Raw genomic sequence first — 22,907 nt, 5'->3', positions numbered from 1 at the left:
TAATCTTTTTGGCTCAATTCCATAAGTCGTCAACTCCCTAAGATGTTTTTTGAGCATTCCAGATATGTCAGCAGTAATTTTCAAATTCTGCCAAAACAGAGCTTGACTCAAAATGCACAAAACACATCTCTATGGACTATATTTAGTCTATAACTCACTACTAGTGTAATGTGAATATCCAGTAACTGATAGATATAAAGTAAAAGAAAACACACCAGTAAAGACCAGATAATGACTGGAATGATAAAATTGGCATATGCTCATGGATGCAGTTAAAATGCTTTGAGGGATTTATGTAACTATTTCTTATTGTCCATAATTGAAAAAAATATCCTATCAAATTGATGAATTAAATTTTCATTTCTAAACCTCTTAAGAGTTTTTGCATTGATTATTAGATGAAAGTATGTTTGTATTTCACATATGTATTAGTTTCACATTCATATTTCCTCTCAGGGACATTTTCATGTACTAACAACTTTTTCCAAATCAGAAGACGCATTTCAGTAAATAGCTTTAAAAATAAATATGTAAAGTAGCCCATCTCATTCATTTCTTTGTTCTTGTTGTAAATCATAATACAGCTAGTGTAGTTAAATACACCTTTGCCCAAATGTTCCTTCTATGGGTACAATAATTCAGTTCAGTACAATCAGTGTTTATCAAGTATCTGTTAAGTGTAAAGATTGAAAATTTAGAGTATGTGATGGAGAGTAGGTTCATTACAATTCTAATATTTCACATTTATAAAGCTATTTTCTGCTTCCCGAATGCTTCCCTCATAATAGGACAAGTGATTTTAGTCCCATTTTAGAGATAAGGAAGCCAAGAGGGATCAGTGTCTTACTAATGCCCATAGCTCCTCATGAGTAACAGATCTGGCATTTGAAGGCAGGTATTAAACCTGCAGGTACAATGTTCTCTTTCCATTGAACTGTACAGGCTCCTTTTCCTCTTGATGTTCTCCTGCTGGTTAATGGAAATAGCTATTAGAATTAGGATTACAAGAGATGCATTTGTGTCTCCTTGGCTCAGTTGTTTAGAACGCTGTGCTGATTGCACCCAGATCAAGACTTTCACATCTGCATGAACTAGGTATTCTTGCCATTTTCTGAGCCACAGACTTTACCACTCTCTTGGGGACTTGTCTTGCAGGTGCTTTAATGTTAGAGACTCAGGATTTTTTAGAGCTAGAAGGGACATTCAATTCCTTTAGTTTCTGACTAAACTAGCATGTAATTAGATTATTAGAAGGCCATCTCTTCTGCCGGAAAAACAGTTGGAATATGACATTGGGTCAATAGAACCATCTCTGCATACAAAAGATACTTTAAATTTACCTGCAAGGTAACTGTGAAGAAAACTGAACATTTTATTTCCTGCTTCTCCATTTACAATAATGATTTTGACCCATAAAGAGACTTGTTTGTCAGAGGAATGGGTAGTACTTTATGTAAGGCGATAATGAGTCTAGTTTTTGTTCAGCTGGTAAGAGTAGATGTGTCCTCTGTGGTTTAGCATTGTCCTGTTGTGTTGCTAACTAGAAAGCAAACTAGGTAAAGTGTCAAAACAATTTCTTTTGTGTTTTTTTTTCTATTTTAAGAGGAAGAGCTATATGTGGTAAGGTAGCAGTATATTGCAGTTAAAGGGACATAAAAACCCTATAGCTTTACCTGTTTCTATGTTGTATTCAGAGACTGACCTCTTGTTCTCCATTCCATTCATATTCCATCTTCACCTCTTGAGGTCCTGACAGCTACTTTAGCTGTAGAGCAGGATGAGAAGGTAACAATGCTTACTTTCCTGCCCTCTCTTAACTAACAGAATTTCTGTGGTTGCTAGTTGATGTTTCATGTGTAGAAATGGCTAGGAATTGCAGTATTCCCCAGGAGGCATTCAAGGAACCAGAGACAGGGGATAAAAACCTTCACCACTCTTTCTATCCTGCTTCACAGCAGTTAGTAGGACCTCAAAAGATACAAAAGAAAGTATCCAATACCTGTGGAGACAGGTGACTTTCAGTCAAGAAAAGATGTGCTTGCTTCCACGTCACATTCTAAAAAAGGATGCTGTAATGGAACTCTCTGAGGTCTACCTATGTCGGATTGCTCAAGCCTTAAGATAATACTGAAGTCAGATAGACATGGCATAGAGGGTGGGAAGATGTGGTGGTGCCCTTTCCTTTTTCATTCTCCCTCTCTCTGTCTTTCCTAGTCAAGGAATAGATATTTATGAAAATTTCAAAACCTTGGGGGAAAGAAAAGAAAGCTAAAAATGAAAATGTACATACTTTACATGTTTAAGATAACTTTGTTAGTTTGGGAGCATGGAAATATATGTTCAGTTTGCTCATAAATGAGCACGTTTGATATATGGAACAGTGTAAAGGGCGAGGGAAAAAGGAAAAATTCAGAAAAAAAGTTTTTCCTTGGTCCATCCTTCCCTATCCCTGTTTTGAATCTTTCCATATTTTTACTATGACTCTCTAAAGTTCCCAGCCCCAGTCATCATATTTCCATCAGGAAACATGTTTTAAAATTTAAGCTGTCAGAGATGGTGTGTTGAGATGAAAAGACTAATATTCTGAGCTGGAAAATAGAGAATTCTGCTGTCTCTGGGCCTAGCTCAGATCTTTCATTTCAATTCAGTCAGCATTTGTTGAGTCCCTACTGTATACATAGAATCAAACTAGTCAAACAGTAGTTCTTGAAGACTTGCAGAGGACTGCCTCACAATCTTATTTTTAAGGAGGGAGTTTTTCATTTCATTTCTTTATGTTGTGGTGGGAATTATCCAGAGAGCCCCAATTTCTGTCTTATTCCCATTGCTAAGGATTGTTTTGGGGAAAGTCCCTGGAAAAGGATAGTGGCAATCATTGGACAATTCTAACCATGAAAAGTTTTCGTTGGAACAGTGGGTTCCTTTGTGAGTTGTGATTTGTTTCGGAATCACCTATGTGGCTGTTTTTTTTTCTCCTTTTCATCAATCGAGCCCTCATCACTGAGGACCTTCAAGCCGGTGTCTCAGTGTTTCCGATTGGGGGTTGGGAGGTTTGACTGCTTTCAGCAGAAATCCATTCTCTCTCGCATCATTTCACAACTGAATCTTCAAACGGTGCTTGAATTGTTTAAACAAAAATGCGTCTAATGAAGCAGAGCAAGGCTTGTCATTAATCAAATGCATATACCTCCAGGTTGGCCACATTCGTGCGGAGCGTGACATTCTAGTGGAGGCAGACAGTTTGTGGGTTGTGAAAATGTTCTATAGTTTTCAGGATAAGCTAAACCTCTACCTAATCATGGAGTTCCTGCCTGGAGGTAATTACTTGATGATGAAAAGGTCATTTTTCCTTTTTGTTCTGTGGCTGTTTTCTCTCTCACCAATTAACCCTCCTTCCTACTTCTCATTGTGCTCACTAAAGGTACTCTCTGTATCTTTTTTTTAGGTTTATAAAGGAGGACACTAACCTGTCCAGTTGGGTTGAGTTGCTACCTATAACCGTAGTGCCATAAAAGTCACTTACTCATCCATCGTCATGATTTCAGATGGACATTCCATTTTTTTTTTACATAGGTGTATACTGGGGGCCCTTTCTGTATGCTTTCCTGCCAGTGAGAATCATTTTATGTCCCCAAGTGACAGTGCCAATGCTACATAATTATTTGATATAACACCTTTTTAAAAAAAACTAATGACTTAAATATTTCATTATCCAAACTGACAGCCAAAAGTTTTCCCATTTCATAAACACCAAGCTTATTGTATACAGCATGCGCATCTTCTAGACAAATCAGAAGCAAACCTCAGTGACTGCAGGCCGGTAACAACTGTTCTCATGAACATGAGTTACTCCCCCGTGGTCAGATGAGCTTTGAGCAGGTTTTGGTGGGGAAAAGAAAAAATGTTTTTGTTTTCTAGAGCAAAATAACAAAAGAAATAATTGCTAATAATAATTTTTACTTAAGATTCCCATCTTGTCCTAAAAGTGTTATTGTCTGTCATTTAGTAACAGCCTATGAATTGGCCCCTAGTAAGGTAGAGACATTCTTAAAATTGAATGTGCGTGCTCAGGTATTTGAAGAGGTCCAGCTTGATCATTGGCACTCAGGGTTAGGTTCTTGCTTTTAACTCTTCTCCACTTGCCCACAGTTCTGCTCTTCCCACGCCCTTTACCTTCATGGCCTTAGCTCTGCGGTGCTCTTCCTGCTTCCCCTCCCATGACTTTCTTCACATTCTTTGGACTCTGCATCTGGAATTGTCTAAGTGGACTTGGGCTGTATGTACTGAGCCCCTGCCTGAGTCCTCCGATCACCTGAGAATGTTTGAGTGTAGCCAGCCTCACTCCTCGGTGATGCCAGGTGTACCCAGATGTGTTTGAGGGAATGTCACCTACCAAATGGGTGGCTCACAGTGTTGACTGGGGCGGGAGAGATCAGATTTTTCAAGATTTGGTCAGAAAAAAAGGAAGGACTTAGATAATTTAATAATCGTTTTTAATCTGCTTTGCTTCAAAAATAACTTTTCCTTCCTTCTAAATTATGGGGTGAGATAAAATGTAGAAAACAGTATTATACTGAGTTCAAATCCAAGGTTTTTGTCCCTCTCGATTATTGCCTCCTTTGCTATAATCACATATAAATTCTGTACTGTGTATTTCATCTCTTATTCTTAGCTTTAAATGTACTTTCTGTGCATATTTTCCTAATTTTTGCTTTGTTCTAACTCCTGATTTGGGGTCAGAGTTTTCTTTTTCCCCTTTTGTTTGTTAAAAGAAACAAATAACAGAACTTTGGCTTCACAGAAACTTAAAGGAAGTTAACTTTTGACTGGTAAAACTTTTTATATTGTTTTCAAAATATTATAGACAGTGTAACATTATGCACCTTCAAATAGCTTTTTATGAAACTGAAAATAAATGAACCTGACAAGTGTTAAGTGTGTGCTTATGGAACCGATTTTTTTTTTAAAGTTCCCAATATGCAGTTATTATCATCCATTTTTAATTTTGTCAACTAACATTTATGTGAGTGCCAACTCTGTGTTTTTTGTTTGGTGTCCCAATTCAGTATTGTGAACAAAAAATGACAGAATGTCCTTAAAAATGAAAAATGTTCACCTGTTTGCCTAATAGCTCTTTAATAGCACACATGTGTACTTTGTGGAAGTGCTGTTTAACGCTTAATGTGTATGTGTGTGTTTAAATAAACAGGAGTGGAATTGTGGCCAGTAGAGTATACCAAAACTAAAGCAGAGTAGATCCTCTACTCCGCGCCCTCATTCAGAAAACCCCAAACAAGACGCCTCACAATAAACATGACACGCATTTGACATCTCTTAACATCTCATTAAAATCATAAGAAATTCCTTTGATACTCTAAAACAGAATTCTAGCCCTAGGTACAAAATTAGTCAACATGATTGCAAAAGCTATTTTGCATTTTGGGGTGGTTTCTGTAAATCTTTTAAAGCTACTTACTCTTTCTACCCTAAGCTTGGAGTACAAATCAATTTCAGAACACAGAAGAGTACTCATTATTCCAGCTGTGTGACTGTCGAACAGAATAGCAAACCGTTCACATTCACGTAGTGTTTTATTATGTAGGATGTTGCCTACATTCTGCAATTTGATCCCCACAACATCCCTCTGAGGTAGGGAGGATTTTATTGTTCCCATTTTGCAGATGAGGAAACTGATATTCAAAGAGATGAGTGCCTTGCTCACACTCAGAGGTAGTTTGAAGCTAAGCCAAGATTTGACCCCTGAATTTTTGGCCCCACGTGTGGGGCTCCTTTCATTATACCACCCTCCACTAGAAGTAGCAGGAGCAAAAGTCAGATGGCCAGGACTTATTCATTTTTTGTTGTTGTTGTTTTTGTGTGTTTGTGTGTGTGTTTGTGTGTGTGTGTGTGTGTGTGTGGTTGCTTTATGTCTTTTTCCAGGTGACATGATGACCTTATTGATGAAAAAGGATACTCTAACTGAAGAGGAGACTCAGTTCTATATAGCAGAAACAGTGTTGGCAATAGACTCAATTCATCAACTTGGATTTATCCATAGAGACATCAAACCAGATAACCTCCTCTTGGATAGCAAGGTATTAATTAGCTATGCTTTCACACCAATACTACTGGTAGTAATTAAGATAAGGGACTTTGAAGATAGCTTGCTAGCTCTTGCCACTCTTAAAAGGATACTTTTGTATACCTTATATAGGTTGAAGGATGTAGTTTGAATATGGTTTTAAAGGATAAAGGCCATTTCTAATTTTGGCACATTAATTTATGAGAGGTCCAAAAGATGAAGTCATATTGTACTGATGAGGTGTTATGAGCTCTTTAACAACATCTCACTTTTTGAGAACCACAGTCAAGAATAGGAAATTGATCTTAAAGCCCTCTGGGCTTCCAGAATAGATGTCATGTGCATGAAAACCCATGTACCTTCCCAACTCATAGCAAAGCCTTTGGGCACTCACTCACATCACACCCTGTTTGGTCTTAAGCTGTGTACAGTTCTGATAGGCTTAGTTTTCTGTCTCCAAAACCCACAGCAGTTGTGAAGAAGCAAATGAAAAAGGGGAAGGACTACCACATGTAAACGCACAGATCACAGTGAAAAATGGCTAGTAAAAAGCCTGCGAGCAAGAAAAAGAGAAATTATAAAAAGAAACCCAAAAACTCAGAGAGAGCAGTCTGGGGCCATTTAGCATAGGGATAAACTTCAGCAGCTCCTGAGGGTTTGAGTAAGTTACAGTTTGGTGAAATGATTTAATATTCCTAATGATGACCAAGACATCAAGAAAAATTAAATTATGTTCTATGTGCTCTATTTAAGAGCAGAAGTGAGGCTCACGATAAAAATGTTTTGGTTAAAATAACATTTTAGTTCCTATTAGATTAAAAAGAAAGCTACAGCTGTCCAGCTACCTGGAAAATTTGGCTATCAAAAATAATTTATTTTCTAAAGGTTCCAGAGATCTAAAATTTTGTTGTAATAGTATTGACCGTATCCTGACACATTGAAAAATTTAGAGAATAGGCTGAAAATATAATACCAGTTTGCTTTGACATAGATTTATTATTAGCTTATTTATCTGAAAAGGATAATTTTGCTATATGGGAAAATTATTGGTTTTTTTTTATTGACCTTAGGCTTCTGCCATTAATGGAACTTATATTTAATTTTTTGAAAACAATATTCTGAGAAACATAGGGTTTTTTTTTTTTTTGACACTGCGGAAACACTGCCTGTGGTATTCTGTTCCTAGCTCTGCCTTTAACTGGCTGGATGACTTTGGGCAAGTAATTTTGCTTTTCTGGGCCTTAGTTTCCTGAGTTTGCTTCATCTGTTCAATGATCTCTAAGGTCCATTCCAGCTCTGACATTCTTTGATTCTGTGAAATCCGTTTTTATCTGAATGAATTTTTTATGAGTTTTTGCCTGGCCTTTCTCTTGGCCTACTTTAAACCTGGCTCCTGTGCTGTTGGGCCCAACGTACTGTAGAACAGGAAGGTTTGAAAGCAAGACAACTGGGGCTAAGACAACGGAGGGAAAGAAAGACATTAGGTGCAGATCTCATCTTTGTCTTGTACACAGTGGCTTGGACATCAACAGAAAGTCCAGGCTTTTAATGCTTACCGCAGGCTCAAATAATGTAATAAAGCTGGACTATGGTAAGCTTCTGCATTCCAGCATTTAATTTACATGTTTAGCTTGTTATGGAAATGTAATCTTTCGTGCTAAATTTTACATGTACTTACAACTATAGATTTCCCTGCAATTCAGGGTTTGAAAAGTATGCTCTGAAGGGACTGATTTAGAGGTTTCTGTTTGTGCATGACCTTTAAAGGACCTACGCTGCCACTTTTAGAGACACTCATTTTCATCCCAGAGAGCTAAGAAGTGTCTAGTTCTTACCACTTTGAGGTTTATAAATTGGATTCTTTTCTCTCCCTGTAGGACAAACTAATTTACCAATCTTAAGAAAGAAAAAAAGAAACAAAGGTTCTAGGTCAGAAACGTGGCCCAGAAATGACCTGTTTTATCTATTATTACCTTACCACATTCAAACACTCCAAGCTGTTTTTTTGTGAAAAAAATTCCATAGATTTGATAGCTTGCCCCAGATGATCATTGCTCCTCAATCAGCCAGACAAGCTTTTCTGGCCCTGTGCTCTGGGAAGTTGGTTCTGACTGAGTAGTAGGCCACCTTGAAGAAGATACAGAATTCTTCTAAGTTTTTCAAAAATTAACAAACCTTCACCTCAGAGATGTTATGGGCACCTTGGGGGTAGGTCATTTTCTGTTGCTTGTTGTTATCACTGGTCTTCATTTGCCTTGTCATTTTCTCCCTAGGGCCACGTGAAGCTTTCTGACTTTGGCCTCTGCACAGGACTAAAGAAAGCTCATAGGACAGAATTTTATAGGAACTTAAATCACAGTCTCCCCAGTGACTTCAGTAAGTTTCTCAAACCTCAGAAGAACTGTTCCATAGTAGTTAAAATAAAGTGGATAAGTTGAAAAAGTCAGATTTGTTATCCTGGTATAGTCATGGCAAAGAAGCATTTTTTTCTCAGGTTTAGCTTTCAGAATTATGCTGCTGTTTAGATCTTGGAAATCAGTTTGATGTAGGTGGCCAGTGAGACAGCTGAGTGTGGGGTCATAAACTGCCATCTCTGATACTTCCAGTCTGACGTTGGCCAAGTAACTCAGTGTCCTCAGGATCTTCATCTGTAAAGTGAGGAAGTCAGGCAAAGTGACTTGTGGTCCTTTCTAGCCTTAGATCCATAATCCATGAATGTACAAGACAGGTGGATCCTTAAGAACTGTCTTTGCCTTTCCACCATTCTGATTACTAGTGATGAACATGGGCAAAAGCAAGAGATTGATAGGAAAAGTCTTGTGACTGGCTCTTTGCATCACTACAGATTGTTCAGCCCAAGCAGTAGACATTTTAACTTGATCAAGTCAAGTCAACAAGCATTTACTAAGTTTATACTATGGAGTAAGGCAAAAGAACAGTCCCTTCTTTCAAGGAGCTCAGAGGGTAATGGGGAGACAGCATTTCAATAGCTGTTGTACTTTTTAAACAGTACTTTTCCTTGGGCATCATATAAGTACTTAAAATACAGACCTCTCATGTGAGTGTATGTGTTCCCTTCACACTTTATAATAAAACGTCACTAACTTAAATAATAAAGGAGGGCTGGTACAGTGATTCTGAGTCATTTTTTAAAAAATATGGTTGTATTCCTTTTAGATAAAATACAGTAATGAGTTATGCATAGGTACTAATAAGTAAAAGGTAAGTTAATTTTAAACATTTATTTTTGCCACTAAAGTCTGTTCCCATCCTTCATCATGACGTGGACATTACCTTGGGGTTCTCTCAGCCCCTGGCAGTAGAATGCAGATTGCAGCGGATCTGAGCAAGCTGCCAGTATACATGTTGTGGTGGGCCAGGCCCTGTGCTGAGTAAGCACTTTAGGATTATCTCATTTGATCCTCATAACAGCCATAATAATGGTTAACATTTATACAGTGTTTACTCTGTTCCAAGCACTGTACTTTATAGTTATTATTTCATTTAATTCTCACAACATCCCTAGGAGCTAGGTACATGATTACCCCTATTTTACAGATGAGGAAACTGAGGCAAACATAGGTTAAGTATTATCCCAGGATAATGTAGTTGACATAGATAAAAATTCTCAGATGGATCTTAAATGAAAGAAAGCTTTACTGCCTACATCAGGAAGTTTTATTTGTTTTTCTTTGTCTTTCTGTCTGTCAAAATTTAGATAACTCAGTCCCTGCCCTTTTGAAGCTTACAGCCTAGACTTCTGAAGATATATTTTGATGTATCTTTAATTTCAGAGCCCTTAGTTGTTTTTTTTTTTTTTAAACCAGTTTAACCTAGGTTTTCCTTTCCTATAAATGAAACCTTGAAAATTCTCAAAGGGGAAAAGTCACTTAAAATTTTGTATTCATTTGGTGACTCTGCTACATGCAGCCAGCGTTGTAACTCAGATGGCAGGGTTGTTTAGTCCATATGAACTTCAGTGCAGTAATTAGTGCTTATGAAATCTTGTTAGAAACTTTGATGGTATTAATATTAAATTATCTATAGGTCTCTTACAAATAGTTTTTTTTTTTTCATTTATTTACCTATTTACTCATGTTCTTCCCCTTGCCTGGGTCATAGAAGACAAATTCAGGAAAAGACTGGATGACTTCTTGTCCAGGATGTTGTAGAAGGGATTCTTGCTTCTGGTTGGGGCTTGGACTAGCTGACCTCTAAGAAACAGGCCATAGCAAATAAAGTTTATTTCTTTCCATACTCTGGCATTCTCTATATCTGAATTATTTCAAACTCTGAATTAAAGAATTTGCTTTTCAGAAAATCCTGATTTCACAGCCTACCACCACAAAAAAAAAAAAATGGGACTAGGGTTTACCTACAGATGAGTCCAAAGAGCAAAACCTTAGAGTGCCCCTTCAAGAATCTAAAAACTAAGGGATTCATGCTATTTTCCTCCTACCTCTAGCTTTCCAGAACATGAATTCCAAAAGGAAAGCAGAAACCTGGAAAAGAAATAGACGCCAGTTGGTAAGTAATCTTTAGGACCTGTAATTTGATGAATATTGAATGAGCATTGGGAATTTCTTTCTTAGTTGATTTTCAAAATGAAAAACAAATAAGTTCAAGAAGGATTTTGATAAATAATTTATAGTTGGTAGTTATTGGGACTTTGGAGTTTGCAATTGTCTTCCCTCTCCACAGTTCCAAACTAGCTGAGAGCTGGGAATCAGTATTCTCACTTTAATCATTTTAGGTGGAAGGGGACATTATTTACTTTTACAAAGCTTAAATTACCTCCAAAATAAAAATGTTAGCCTAGTGACTTAAACCTAAATCTGGTCCTCAAAAGCAAAGTTTTATAAAAGCCACTCACACTTTAAGAAACTCACTGTCTGCTTGGACAGGACTGAATTGAAATGTATTTCCAATTTCTCAGGACATTAAGGTGTTTGTTTTGGGAATAAATACTAAAGCTTGGTGTGCTACATGTTCTTCTTGTAGGGAACTCTAGATCCTCTTTAAATAGCTAAACTTTCTAACTGACCAAAAATCTGTGATTCATCTGTGGTTTAAGGAGAATAAATGTCAAACAGAATCTACTAAGAAGTTCCTTTATTTCTCACTCCACAGTCTGCTGCTCAGACAGTGCAGGTCAACTGGAAATTTATTTTACATCTCACAGGGTGAGGAAGCCCCTTCTAACATCTTTTCTTTAAAAAAAAAAAAAGTCTTTTGCTTTAGCATCACCTTCATTTCCAAATATATGACTTCCCAGACCCTCATAACAAAGAATAAAAAAGAGAGAGAGAAAAAAAAGGTAGTTGAACAGAATTAACCAGCACATACCCAAATCTGATGATGTATGTTATGTTCCACACCCAGTGCCTCCTCCCCACCCCCAGCGCCCTTGCTGCCTCTGCTGAGAAGGAAAGGCATATTTCCTCATCCCTTTTTTGGGTCCAGTCTTGGTTGTTATAATTACACAGCCTTAAATTTCTGTTTTGTTCTTTTATGTTACTATAGTTGTTTTGTTTTGCATTGTTTTGAATTATTTTCCTGGTTCTGCTTACTTCTCTTTGCATCAGTTCATATAAATCTTCTTGAGTGTGTATTTTTCAGTCATTGTTTCTTACTGCATTGTAATTAAAGGCTCCAATTTAACCTTATTCCACTGTGCTAATTTCTAAAATGTGTTCATTCTAACTTCTGTGAAAGTGGAGACATTGTATTATTCAGTTTTCTATTTCCAGCCCCAAGCAGAGACCTTTATACATAGTAAGCACTTGTTAAGTGCTTGAGTAATTAAGTACAAATACCTTAAATTAGCCTTTGAGATCCATGAAGTACAACTTGGGAGCCACATCTGGCTGGTCCAGGAAGATTTTTTGCAATTTCCTTGTTGCAGTATTAGGCAGTCCTTAGAAGTTAAAAGCTTTTTTACATGTGAGCTGAATCCTTCATGCTGTGATTTAGGGCTACTGCATTTTATTCCCTTCTCAATTGAAATAGAGAACAGGTGGCCAAGATCCTCATAATATCCTGTCCTAGAGCTGAAGCCTTGCCACCTGTTACTCTTATCCTCTCCAGGGCAAAGACCTGTGTCCATTGATTTTTCATAATAAATCCTGTTAGGCTCCACACTAGGTATGGGCTTTAAGCTAATGTATAACAAGAGCTAGTCTAATGTTAATAGTGTAACTTCTACTCCACTATCATTTTCCCCGACTATCTTAAGAGCTTTAGAGTATGTCTATGTGCCTGTGTATGTTTAAATAGCAGGCTGCCATTGAAAAATGGAGCATCTCAGAGTGTCTTTACAACCACTTGGAATGTCTTTCCTTATATACTTTATGGTATGTATACTTTAGAGATAAGAATGAAAATGAAAACGAAAACTTTCCCAAGGTGACTCCAAAGGTCCATTGTTTGAAGTAAACTTATTTCTGTAAAATGTGTAGAAATGGTCAAGCAGAGAAACTCAAAGTCTCGATGTGAAATAGCATGCAGGCTAGTGTATGGTTAAGATGACTGTAACAGGTCAAACGAAGGTCTATTATGAGTATTGAGAGAAAGTTGTGGAAGTTGTGAATGTCAGGGTGAAGCAGATCTGTGCATGAGAAGGTTTCAAGCATGTTCTGAGGAAGAAGGATTAGTCAAATGATTGAGGAGAAAGATTCAAAGTCAGGAACATGACCTAAAGAAAAGTGAACTCTCTTACGTGGTAAGAACAATTCCCAGTACAAACATGCTGCTAACCAACACTATACCTCCTTATTCTACCAGTCCAGCCACCATCTTAATGCCTTCTTTACCAAGAATATGCATTTTAGTCTGTTGAAGGGTTTTTATTTTCTAAAGTAATACTCTAATTATATAAGTCACTGGGGAAAATAGAATTTCATTTACTGCCAACTTTGTTGAAACATATCTGTTCTTTAGAGCAGAGGATGTTTATCTCTAGCTTCTTTTATCTGTATTTGGCATTGCAAATACCTACTTTTCTTGGGGAGTGACCAATCTGTAAATATCAAACCGAAAACTTTAAATGAACTTAAAAAAAATAAACCCACACCACTTTTATGTTAATATTCAGATACTTCTTGCTAATACTTTCCTCTCTGGTGGATTGCTGGTGCCACCCAACTGAGATTTAGAAAACATGACTTTCAGATGGACATAACATTTTAAATACAGTATTTAGATTTGCTAAGTAAGTACACAGAGGACCCTCAAAATGAAGTTTTTAGACATAAATGTTACTCCCAAAGGCTAAACCTCTTGATTTCCTTAAATACAGGTAACTCAGTAATATAAGATCATAGATCTAGAGCCAGAAGGGACCTCCAAGGCCATCTAGTCCAATCTCATCATTTAGAGATAAGGAAACTGAGATCCAAGGAAGTCAAGTGAGTTGCCCAAGCTCACACAGATACCACTGAGTGTTAGAAGTGGGATTTGTATCCAGGTCCTCCAACTCCAGAGCCACCGTTCTTTCCACTGTACCCCTCATTTTCAACAAGATTCCTTTGGGCTCAATAAATTACTAGGTTTTGGACATATTTAGGAATACTTCCATCTCAGTGATAAGTCTGTGTTGATATTAAAAAGATTCCCTGTTTGGTCAGGTAAAAAATGTGACATGAAAGTATGTGGGGTCCTTTGTATAGGCTAGGACAACAATGGGTATGTTTGCCTTCCACACTTTCCTCTGACATTTGGTGAATGTTTCAGGCCTTCTCCACCGTGGGCACTCCAGATTACATTGCTCCTGAAGTGTTTATGCAGACTGGATACAATAAGCTCTGTGACTGGTGGTCTCTTGGGGTCATCATGTATGAAATGCTCATTGGTAAGTTACATACAGTCTGAGGACTTGGTCCTCCGGTGACCCTAGAATCAATTGTGTTTTGGGGGGCCTTAGGGGTCCCTTTTGCATACACCCCCTGTTTACTCCCTACAAACAATATTTCCTTTGGTTCTTATAGTAAAGATTCCTCTTACTAATTTCTCAGATTGAGACTTTAGTCTGGGAGTAGTCACTTGTAGATGGGATTATTAGTATTTTATTTGTTGCTTTTGGACTTCACATTATTTCTCAGTCTCTTTTTTTTCATTGATTTCATCACTCTATTCTTTTTAGTTATTGAAATTTATAGAACACTTGCTTTCTGTTGAGGAATATTGTGGATATTGTTCCACTTATCTCTTACTTTCATTCATCTTTGTATTCATTTACCCTTTCATTTTCATTTATAAAACTACCATATGTGTATCTCTTCCTTACCAGTTTTGATTGTGAATTTGGGGGTGCATTCATCTGTGCAATTGTTTGGGTGTAGACTGTGTCTGTATGTGTATATACCTGGATGAAGGTGGAGTTTTCAGATGTGGTCTTTTGAATGAGAGGTAGTATCATTCTTTGAATAGGGAGATATCTGGGTGAGGGTATATCTATATGAGGTAAAAGTGTGAAGGAGCAGTAGGATGGTGGAAGAGAGAGTGTGCTTGTGTGAACATCCTCATCAGGAATCTTCAGACTGAGAAATGAAGGTCATTTTAAACCCTGGGCTTTCTTCCCAGGCATACTTAAGTTCCTTGGTTTTATTTCCATATACGAATGGCCCTGTCTTCTAAGGTGTTTTCTTAGTATTCTTTCATTTCTGCTTTAGTAGTTTTGGTTCCTCTGCCCTGGGCCAATTACTTCCCTCTTTCTTCCCTCACCTTAAGCTTTTGACTGGCATCTCCCTAACAGTTTCAGAGAGGGCAACAGTGCTGCTGATACGGGAGCTCTGAGAACATGAAATGAGAGCTCAGATTTTTCCAGCATCAATGAGAATTGTCTGTAGCTTGGCAAGATACATTAAGTTTAGTTAGAGTTTGTGATTGTTAGCAGTTAAGGAAAGTAATCATAATTAGTCAGTTTGGAAATATCAGGCTCTGAACAGGGACCCTCACATTCTTTTTCTTATTCCAGGCTACCCTCCTTTCTGTTCTGAGACTCCTCAGGAAACTTATAAGAAGGTGATGAATTGGAAAGAAACACTGACTTTTCCTCCAGAAGTTCCAATCTCTGAGAAAGCCAAGGATCTTATTTTAAGGTACCCATTACAGAGAGCTCTGCAGAGTCTTTGGTGCTTAGGAATCAAATTTAACATTTAACCCTTTCTTGTAAAGAAGGAAAGGGGAAAAAAATGATCTCTTTCTAATGATAAAGGCAGTATGGTATAACAAATAGAGAGTTGTTTTCTGAGTCAGGAAGACCTTGGTTCAAGTCCTGCCTCTGACATGTACTGGATGGGTGACCCTAGGCAGTTCACTTACCCCAGCAGCTCTCTTAATTAAGACCAGAAGTTGCAGAGCAGATGCTGAACTGCTTTGGTAGAGGGAGTATTCATTAGGAGTTCCTTAGACCAATTAAATCACAGGTTTGGTCCTGGGCAAGGGGGGGTGGAGCAGGACACCATGGGGTGGGGTGTCTCTGTGTGTGTCTGTGTGTCTACATACAGTCATACATATAAAAATACATGTGTGTATGTATATCTACATGTATACATCTACATACATAGAAGAGAAAGAGACTGCATATGGGCCTTACCCTTTTCTAGATTCTGCTGTGAATGGGAACATAGGATTGGAGCACCTGGAGTTGAAGAAATTAAGAGTAATCCTTTTTTTGAAGGAGTTGATTGGGAACATATCAGGTAATACTATTAAAAACCAATTTATTCAATATGGCTTTTTAGAAAGTTTATTCTTATTTGGAAATTTAACCTGCATCATTGCCAAGTTAGGTACATGGGAGATATATGAAAAATTTTAGATTTACATTCCCACAGAGACTGGAAGCCAGCAATTCCTGATATTTGTATCCTATATGATTATGTTTAAGGGAGTAATTATGGGTAGACTTTGGTTTCCTAGACTAAAGGATCAGACTCAGAAAAATAATTCTTAGAGCTAAGCAGTCTCTATATTACCTCATATATAGTACTCAATAAATGTTAAACTTATTTAGAAATTGAATTTGAAAATTGAGATCTGTCATTAGGACTGACTGATGCAGATGAAGACAATGATGGACCTAGTGCCTATTTGGGGAAAAGGAAAAAAATGGAATGGGAGAGAGAAAAGAAGGAATGAAGATATATATGATTTATGATTTGGAGTGGGGATAGAGTGCTATCCACAGTGACTTGAAGTGTCCAGGTCCTTAGTGGCCGTTCAGCATTAGACACACTTGGTGTTGAACGGGACATTGAGAATCAGGCTTGCTCCAACCCCCTGGCATTGAGGAGTCAGTCCTCCAGGCAGATCCTTGGCATCTCTGCTGCAGGCAGCTCTTGAGAAATCAGAGGCAGATGTACCAGATCCGTGGCTTTATTTTCCTTCCCATAGCCTTCCTTTTAGATTTCTCACACCTAGAAGGTGGACAAGAGGAGAGGCGAAGTTGAACACAGATTTGCCCATTATATCCTTTTCTAGCTGACTTAGTGAAAAGGACAGGAGATCAGAAGTCTAGTATGGTTTTGATTTTCATTTACCCTTTCGCTCTTTGCCCTGCCCTGTAACTGTGGAAGATTAGGAATTGTCTACATACCTGTTTTACTTAGGTGGAGCCCATTCATTGCCCTGCCTTGATTAGCTTTCACAGGTCTAGTAGAGGAAGTGCATGCCACTTATCTGAAGCTGCCTTTCTTCTGACCAAACTTTGGTTTCCTAATCCAAAGCATCAGATTGACGAGAAAATCACTCTTACTTAGACCAAAGCAACTCCTGTAATGCCTATACCAAAAGAATGAAGCTCAATTTGATCGATTAACCCTCCCCCACTCCCCCCAATTGCAGTTATACATTCCACATTGCCACTGTTTCAGCACAGCACCACCACAATCTGGAAAATCCGTGTAAAGTTTTTTGGCCCTTCCTTCATACCAGAAAAGAAATCTGAATCTTTCTTTTTCTTTTATGGGGTGCTTATAGTACTTTATTGTAAAATTTGGGTTAAATTTTTGGTCGTAGGCTCTGTGTCATCTGATGTCCTTCATGAGTCATCTGTGGCTTCACAAAACTCCCCCCAAATTCTCATTTTATTTCCTGTGCTGACCCATGACATATCAAAGCCCTGATGGGGAAAGTCGTGATGTGGAAGGGATAATTGCACCAATTTATTAATTCTTGATCCATCTCTTCTTGGCAGGGAGAGGCCTGCTGCAATATCCATTGAGATAAGAAGCATTGATGACACTTCAAACTTTGATGAGTTTCCTGAGTCTGATATTCTTAAGCCAACAGGTAACAACCTCTCTACTTTAAATTTAGTTTGTTTTTTCCAGCAGTCTCCATAGCTTTCTCCCATTTGCAACAGTAATGACTAAACCATAAGCTAAAGCCCTTTTAATCTTTCCTAAGTATTATTTCCTTTGGCATCAAGCTGCATCAGCCCCTAAGTGCAATGATGCACTGAAGAATGTGGAAGGATTGAAGGTGTGGTTTAGTCCAGAGGTATCAAGCATATGATTGAACTCACTCCCAGGGCAACCAAACCAAATTAAAATGTAATTAAAAGATAGTTAATACAATAAATAAAAATAAGTTGAACATAGATAATATGTGCTTTTCTAAGTCCATATGCACCCACAGAGGTCCTTATATACAGTTTAGTAGCCCCTATTTCTATCTGAGTTTGATGCCACTGCTATAATAGAAAGAGTACAGGACTGAAGCTAGGGCCTGGGGTTCGAAGACTGACTGACTCTGCTGTCTTCAAGGTCTTCGGACCTCTTTTTCCTTATCTGTAAAACAAGGAGGTTAAAACAAATGATCTCAAAGGTCTCTTCCAACTCTAAATCCTATTATTTTTATGACAGGAAGTGAATAAAACTGCCATATTCATACATTTCATATCAGATCTTCATATAACCCCTTTAAGGTCTGCCTTCATGACCTGCTTTGTTTGCTTAAAAATTTAATTAGAATGTCAGAAACTAAAGGCAAAAGCTGCTGACTTTTATCTTTCATTGGAGCATTTTTAGGAGATTATTCTTATTCTCAGGTACTAAAAATGTAAATGAGAGCCAAATATGGTATCTTGAGGGACAACTAGGTAAGTTTTCCCCTTTAGAAACTGCAGTAAATTCCTTAGGATACAACATTGTGTAGAGTTGAATAGATCATCTAGTCTGGGGCCAAGTCAACGCCAATGTCTGCTTTGTTCCAGTGGCTACAAGTAACCACCCAGAGACAGACTACAAGAACAAAGACTGGGTCTTCATCAATTACACGTACAAGCGTTTCGAGGGCCTCACGGCACGAGGAGCGATACCGTCCTACATGAAGGCGGGGAAGTAGTGAGCAGTGAGGTGGGATCATCTGGGGGAAGGTGGCTCTGTGCACATCCCTGGGGCCGCCTTCTTTCACATGCGTGTGCAAGGGCTAGGAGCTTCCAAGAGGCTTTGCAGAATCTACCCTGTCCTGGTGAACAGAGAACCTTCTGAAATGTGATAGGTGGATTCTCTTCTTTTGTGGCCTCTGAAGACTCCAACCAAACATTTCTATCGCATCAGCCGCAGACAACTGTCCTGCTTCTTCAGAAGCAGGATAGGCCAGTTTCACACGTACTCAAAAGTTCTTTAGAATGAAGAAAACTCTGTCATCCAACATGAATGAGCCTGTAGTTGATTCTTGTCCGGTCCTAGCCAAGTCCTGTGTCTTTGTGATGTGTCTTTGCCAGTCCTCCTGGTTGTCCTCCCATCATGGCTAAATAGCCCTCCAGTTCCCAGGAAATCAAGCAATAATAGAAATGGAGGACATAGTCTGGCTTCTCTGTCGTGTGAAGTGATGCTAATATTTTCCCAGGCCTCATTAGATACCCATCCCCAATTGCCACCTTTGATGGTATTCTCAGTTTTCTTCATGGCCTCCATTTGTAATGATGCACTTTACTTATGGTACTAGGAGAAAGACACACTTAGGCCTTGATTACTGACCTGATCATCTGGGCCCCCCCCCTTTCCCAAACTAAAATACTTATATTCCATTTCTGAGTTGTTGATAGGGGCTCCCAGTTGGGTCTACTGGATGACCTGAAAAGCCATTATGCATTGCCAAGGAGTCCTGGATCATGTGGAAAAAAAATAAGCCCCTACTTCCTCTTCACTGTTGTATGTGAAAATCCTCAGGCAGGCAGGCCGGCCACTGGCTCATCTTCTCATGCCGCCGACAGGAACCCACTTTCCCTAAAGAAACCCAGCCCAGCTGGAAGACTACAGATTCACAAGAGCCATCCTGGGACTCAACAAGGGAATGGTGCATTAGCCGCTGCTGTCCCTTGGCTGCTCTGCTTGTGCTGACTCCAAGCCTTCTTCAAAGAAGTTAAGGAGTCAGCCTATTGGAATGGTGCAGAGATACCTTCATCCTTGTTTGTAGCTGTTTCCTCCTCATTTCCTCTGTATCTCTCCTTTCCCAACTTTAGGTAGCTTTTTCACTTTGGTACCATGATTGAAAATTGTTTTTCTTTTCAGATGCCTTTCTAGGAGACCCTTCCTCCCTCAAAAAGGGTCTCATGTGGATTGGATGCAATGTGTCTAAGGACACTGGGTAATGTCTATAAGCACATTCATCCATGTCTGCTATGGGGTACTCTCCATGAGAGACCCTGAAATTAGCACAAAGTGCCTTCTCTTTTACAGCTGCCACCTCTAGAGGAATATTGCTTGGTCAGAAAAATGTGGAGGCTTCATATTAATGCATTATTTTTTTTAAACTTTTGATAATTCTTAAAGCATTATTTTGCACCTGTTTGGTAAATTTACCTGTGCAAGAGGGTCATGGCTGAGCTATAGCTGGGAGGCTCATTTCTGTCTATCCTAAAGCTGTTTAGACCAATTTCTAAAGGAAAGTGTGTCAATATAGCCATTCTCAAAAGGAATATCCCTGCTCTGTTTGGGGAGCAGGATATAATAATGATAGCATATGAAACTGCTCCAGGTTTAATGTCTGAAAAGAAAAAAGAAAATGAGGAAAGTCTCAACTCCAGATGGAGAAAACGTGTTTGGCCCTAGGCTTCTTAGTTGCTCAGTCTGCTTGTTTAGCAGAAAGGGATTCAAAGGGATTTTAACATGTACATTTGTAGTCCTTTGTATTATAAAATAGTCCCTGTCATGTCTTGGATCCATCTTGTTGTGCAGAGTGATAAATGAGGAGAGAAATACAGGGTATGCATCCTGTGTGCTGGAGAGGAGGGGGTGGGAGAAGACATCCACATTTTAACCATTAAAAACTTCTGAGTAAATGGTGTGAATTTGTGATATGTATTTTTAAGCAGGTTTGGCCTAGTAGCCAAAAAAGCTATGGGACATCGATGCTTTCTTTAACTTCTTGCCCCTACAACATCACAATCTGGGGACCCATTCATTCCTATTCATTCAAGAAACAATTTTTGTGAACTTCTTATGTCCTTAAAGACTGCTAGGTGGTGCAGTAGATAGAGTGTTAGGCCTGGAGTCAAGAAGACTTGCCAGGCCTAGAGGCCTGTGTGGGCTACCCGAGTCTTCTTACCTCACCTCCGAGGTCTTCGGTTGGCCAAAACCGGATGCTCATGAGAGAAAGGACGTTCCAGAGTCGAACAAGGGTTGAGCTTTATTTCAGGGTCTCGGTTACAAGTGCAGGGGGGGGGTCTTCCTTAGGAGGAAGAGGGGGAGATTTCCTAAGGAGGCTAATATCTTAAGGGATTGGAAGTAGAAGTACAAGCGGGGAGAGAGGGGGAGGGGAGAGAGGAAAGAAGAGAAGCGGAGCCTACTGTCCTCTTGGCTCCTCACGTGCTAAGAGCGCTTTCAGGCTTCCTCAATCCTACTTAACCTTCAGCCGCATAGTTTGCATCTGAATACCGTACTGTTAGATAACAATAGTGTGCCCAGATCCGGGACAATCTCGAGGGCGGGGAGATCTCTCTCCCATCACGTTTCTCACGGGAAGAGGCGGAATTACTCGAGATAGCTCGGTTCACCTCGATTCCCAGCCGTTTCCTGGGGGGGTCTCGTGAGAGCTCTAAGATTTAGAAGCTCCCACCTTTACCCGCCTGAGACTGTCCACACGGAATTGAGCTTCCAATCCCAACAAAGACTCATCTTCCTGACTTCAAATGTGGCCTCAGACACTTGGTAACTGTGTGACCCTGGGCAAGTCACTTCACCTACTTTGCCTCAGTTTCCTCATCTAGGAAATGAGTTGGAGAGAGATGGCAAACCACTCAAGTAGCTTTGCCAAGAAAACCCCAAATGGGATCCCAAAGAGTTGGACCCAACCAAAAAATAACTTAACAACAACTCATGGGTTTCCTTTCAAGTGAAGGGCTTGTCTCCCTATTTATATCAGTGGCCACAGCAAGATCAGCGTGAGGACTGCTGTCAGCCACTAGCCCTTCTCTTCTCTTATGTACAGTACATATTTTGCTATCCTTGAGATCTGGCTGGCTGAAGTAACTTACACAAGGGCATTCTCTGGTCTGTCAGAGCACAGTGTGCTGGAGAAATCCATGTGCCAGTTTGCATACCTGATATCCCTGAGCCACCCTGCCCCAAATGAGGCATCTCCAGGTAGAGGGCAGGAGAGGATATGGTGGAAAGGAAGCAGGAAAGAGGAGGAAAATCAGTCTTGCCTTTTGACCAGGGTTCTGTCTGATGAAGTCTATGGGCCTCTTCTCAGAAGAATCTTTTGTCACCTACATTCATATCTGAAGGAAATGTTAAATTTCAGTTAAAGGTTAGTGAAAATAAAGATGTAATTTATTTCGCATCTAGGTTTGCAGACCTTTTCCCTCTCACCTTGAACTCTACCCTTGGGCCTTTTGGCAGAGGGACTACATGGATCCCAAGTTCTAAGAATCCCTGCTCTTGATGAACTGTCAAAAGTCTTTTAACTGGTTTATCTAAACATACTGATTGGGAAACTAGCTTGTGAATGGATCCTAGTTATAATAAACTTACCCAACCATGGTTGGTGAACTAAATTCAACAAATACCTTCTAAGTGCTTACTGTGTGCTGGGTGCCAAAGATGATGGATGAAAAATGGCATGCCCTTCTGGAACTTAGTCTAGTGTTCTCTGCCCTGGGGTTTTCCTCATTGGTGACTCCCTCCCCAGGACCACTTTTGGAAAGGACCTCATTCACACTTCACCTCACTCTCACCTTCTCTTTGTGTTATTCTGCATTTATTTAGTCCTTGCTATGTGCCAGGTATTGTGCTAAGTGCTGGGGATACAAAGAAAGGCAGGAGACTGTCCCCTGCCCTCAAAGACCTCACAGTCTAATGGGGAAGACAACGTGCAAACACTATGTACAAACAAGATAGGCAACTAGGTGATGCAGTGGATAGAGCACCAGTGCAGGAGTCAGGGGAGCCTGAGTTCAAATCTCACCTCAGACACTTGACACTCACTAGCTGTGTGACCTTGGGCAAGTTACTTAACCCTAATTGCCTCATTCTGGGTCATCTCCAGTCATCCTGATGAATATCTGGTCACTGGATTCAGATGACTCTGGAGGAGAAGTGAGGCTGGTGACCTGCACAGCCCTCCCTCACTCAGTACAAAGTCAAGTGCAAGTCATGTCATCATTTCTCTGATGGCATCGTCTTCTTTGGTGATGAAGGGCGAACACACACTCACAAACAAGATGCAGATAGGATAAATTCCTTCCATAGAGGGAAGGCACCAGCATTAAGGGTGGAGGAGCCTTTGCTCCCAGCTTTTAATGATTCCATTTGGGATTTTCTTGGTAAAGATACTGAAATTGTCATTTCATAAGCTCATTTTTCAGATGAGGAAA

General features: G+C 39.4%; 1 protein-coding gene across 21 annotated transcripts in view; it reads left to right on the top strand.

Annotated features, from left to right (window-relative positions):
* STK38 (serine/threonine kinase 38) overlaps window positions 1-20,372 on the top strand; it is a 39,864-nt gene extending 19,492 nt beyond the window's left edge. For all 21 annotated transcript variants that reach the window (XM_072641923.1, XM_072641926.1, XM_072641924.1 and 18 more), the window contains 9 exons: window positions 3,194-3,317; window positions 5,941-6,095; window positions 8,356-8,458; window positions 10,548-10,609; window positions 13,814-13,931; window positions 15,057-15,180; window positions 15,688-15,783; window positions 17,280-17,374; window positions 18,300-20,372. In XM_072641923.1, coding sequence (XP_072498024.1) covers window positions 3,194-3,317; window positions 5,941-6,095; window positions 8,356-8,458; window positions 10,548-10,609; window positions 13,814-13,931; window positions 15,057-15,180; window positions 15,688-15,783; window positions 17,280-17,374; window positions 18,300-18,430 — 1,008 coding nt within the window. In that variant the 3' untranslated portion in view covers window positions 18,431-20,372. The remainder of the gene's footprint in view (window positions 1-3,193; window positions 3,318-5,940; window positions 6,096-8,355; window positions 8,459-10,547; window positions 10,610-13,813; window positions 13,932-15,056; window positions 15,181-15,687; window positions 15,784-17,279; window positions 17,375-18,299) is intronic.
* Window positions 20,373-22,907: the final 2,535 nt, after the last annotated feature.

This window comes from Notamacropus eugenii, chromosome 2, assembly GCF_028372415.1.
Source record: "Notamacropus eugenii isolate mMacEug1 chromosome 2, mMacEug1.pri_v2, whole genome shotgun sequence".
NCBI classification, from domain to species: domain Eukaryota; kingdom Metazoa; phylum Chordata; class Mammalia; order Diprotodontia; family Macropodidae; genus Notamacropus; species Notamacropus eugenii.
This window is presented reverse-complemented; position numbering and strand designations above follow the sequence as displayed.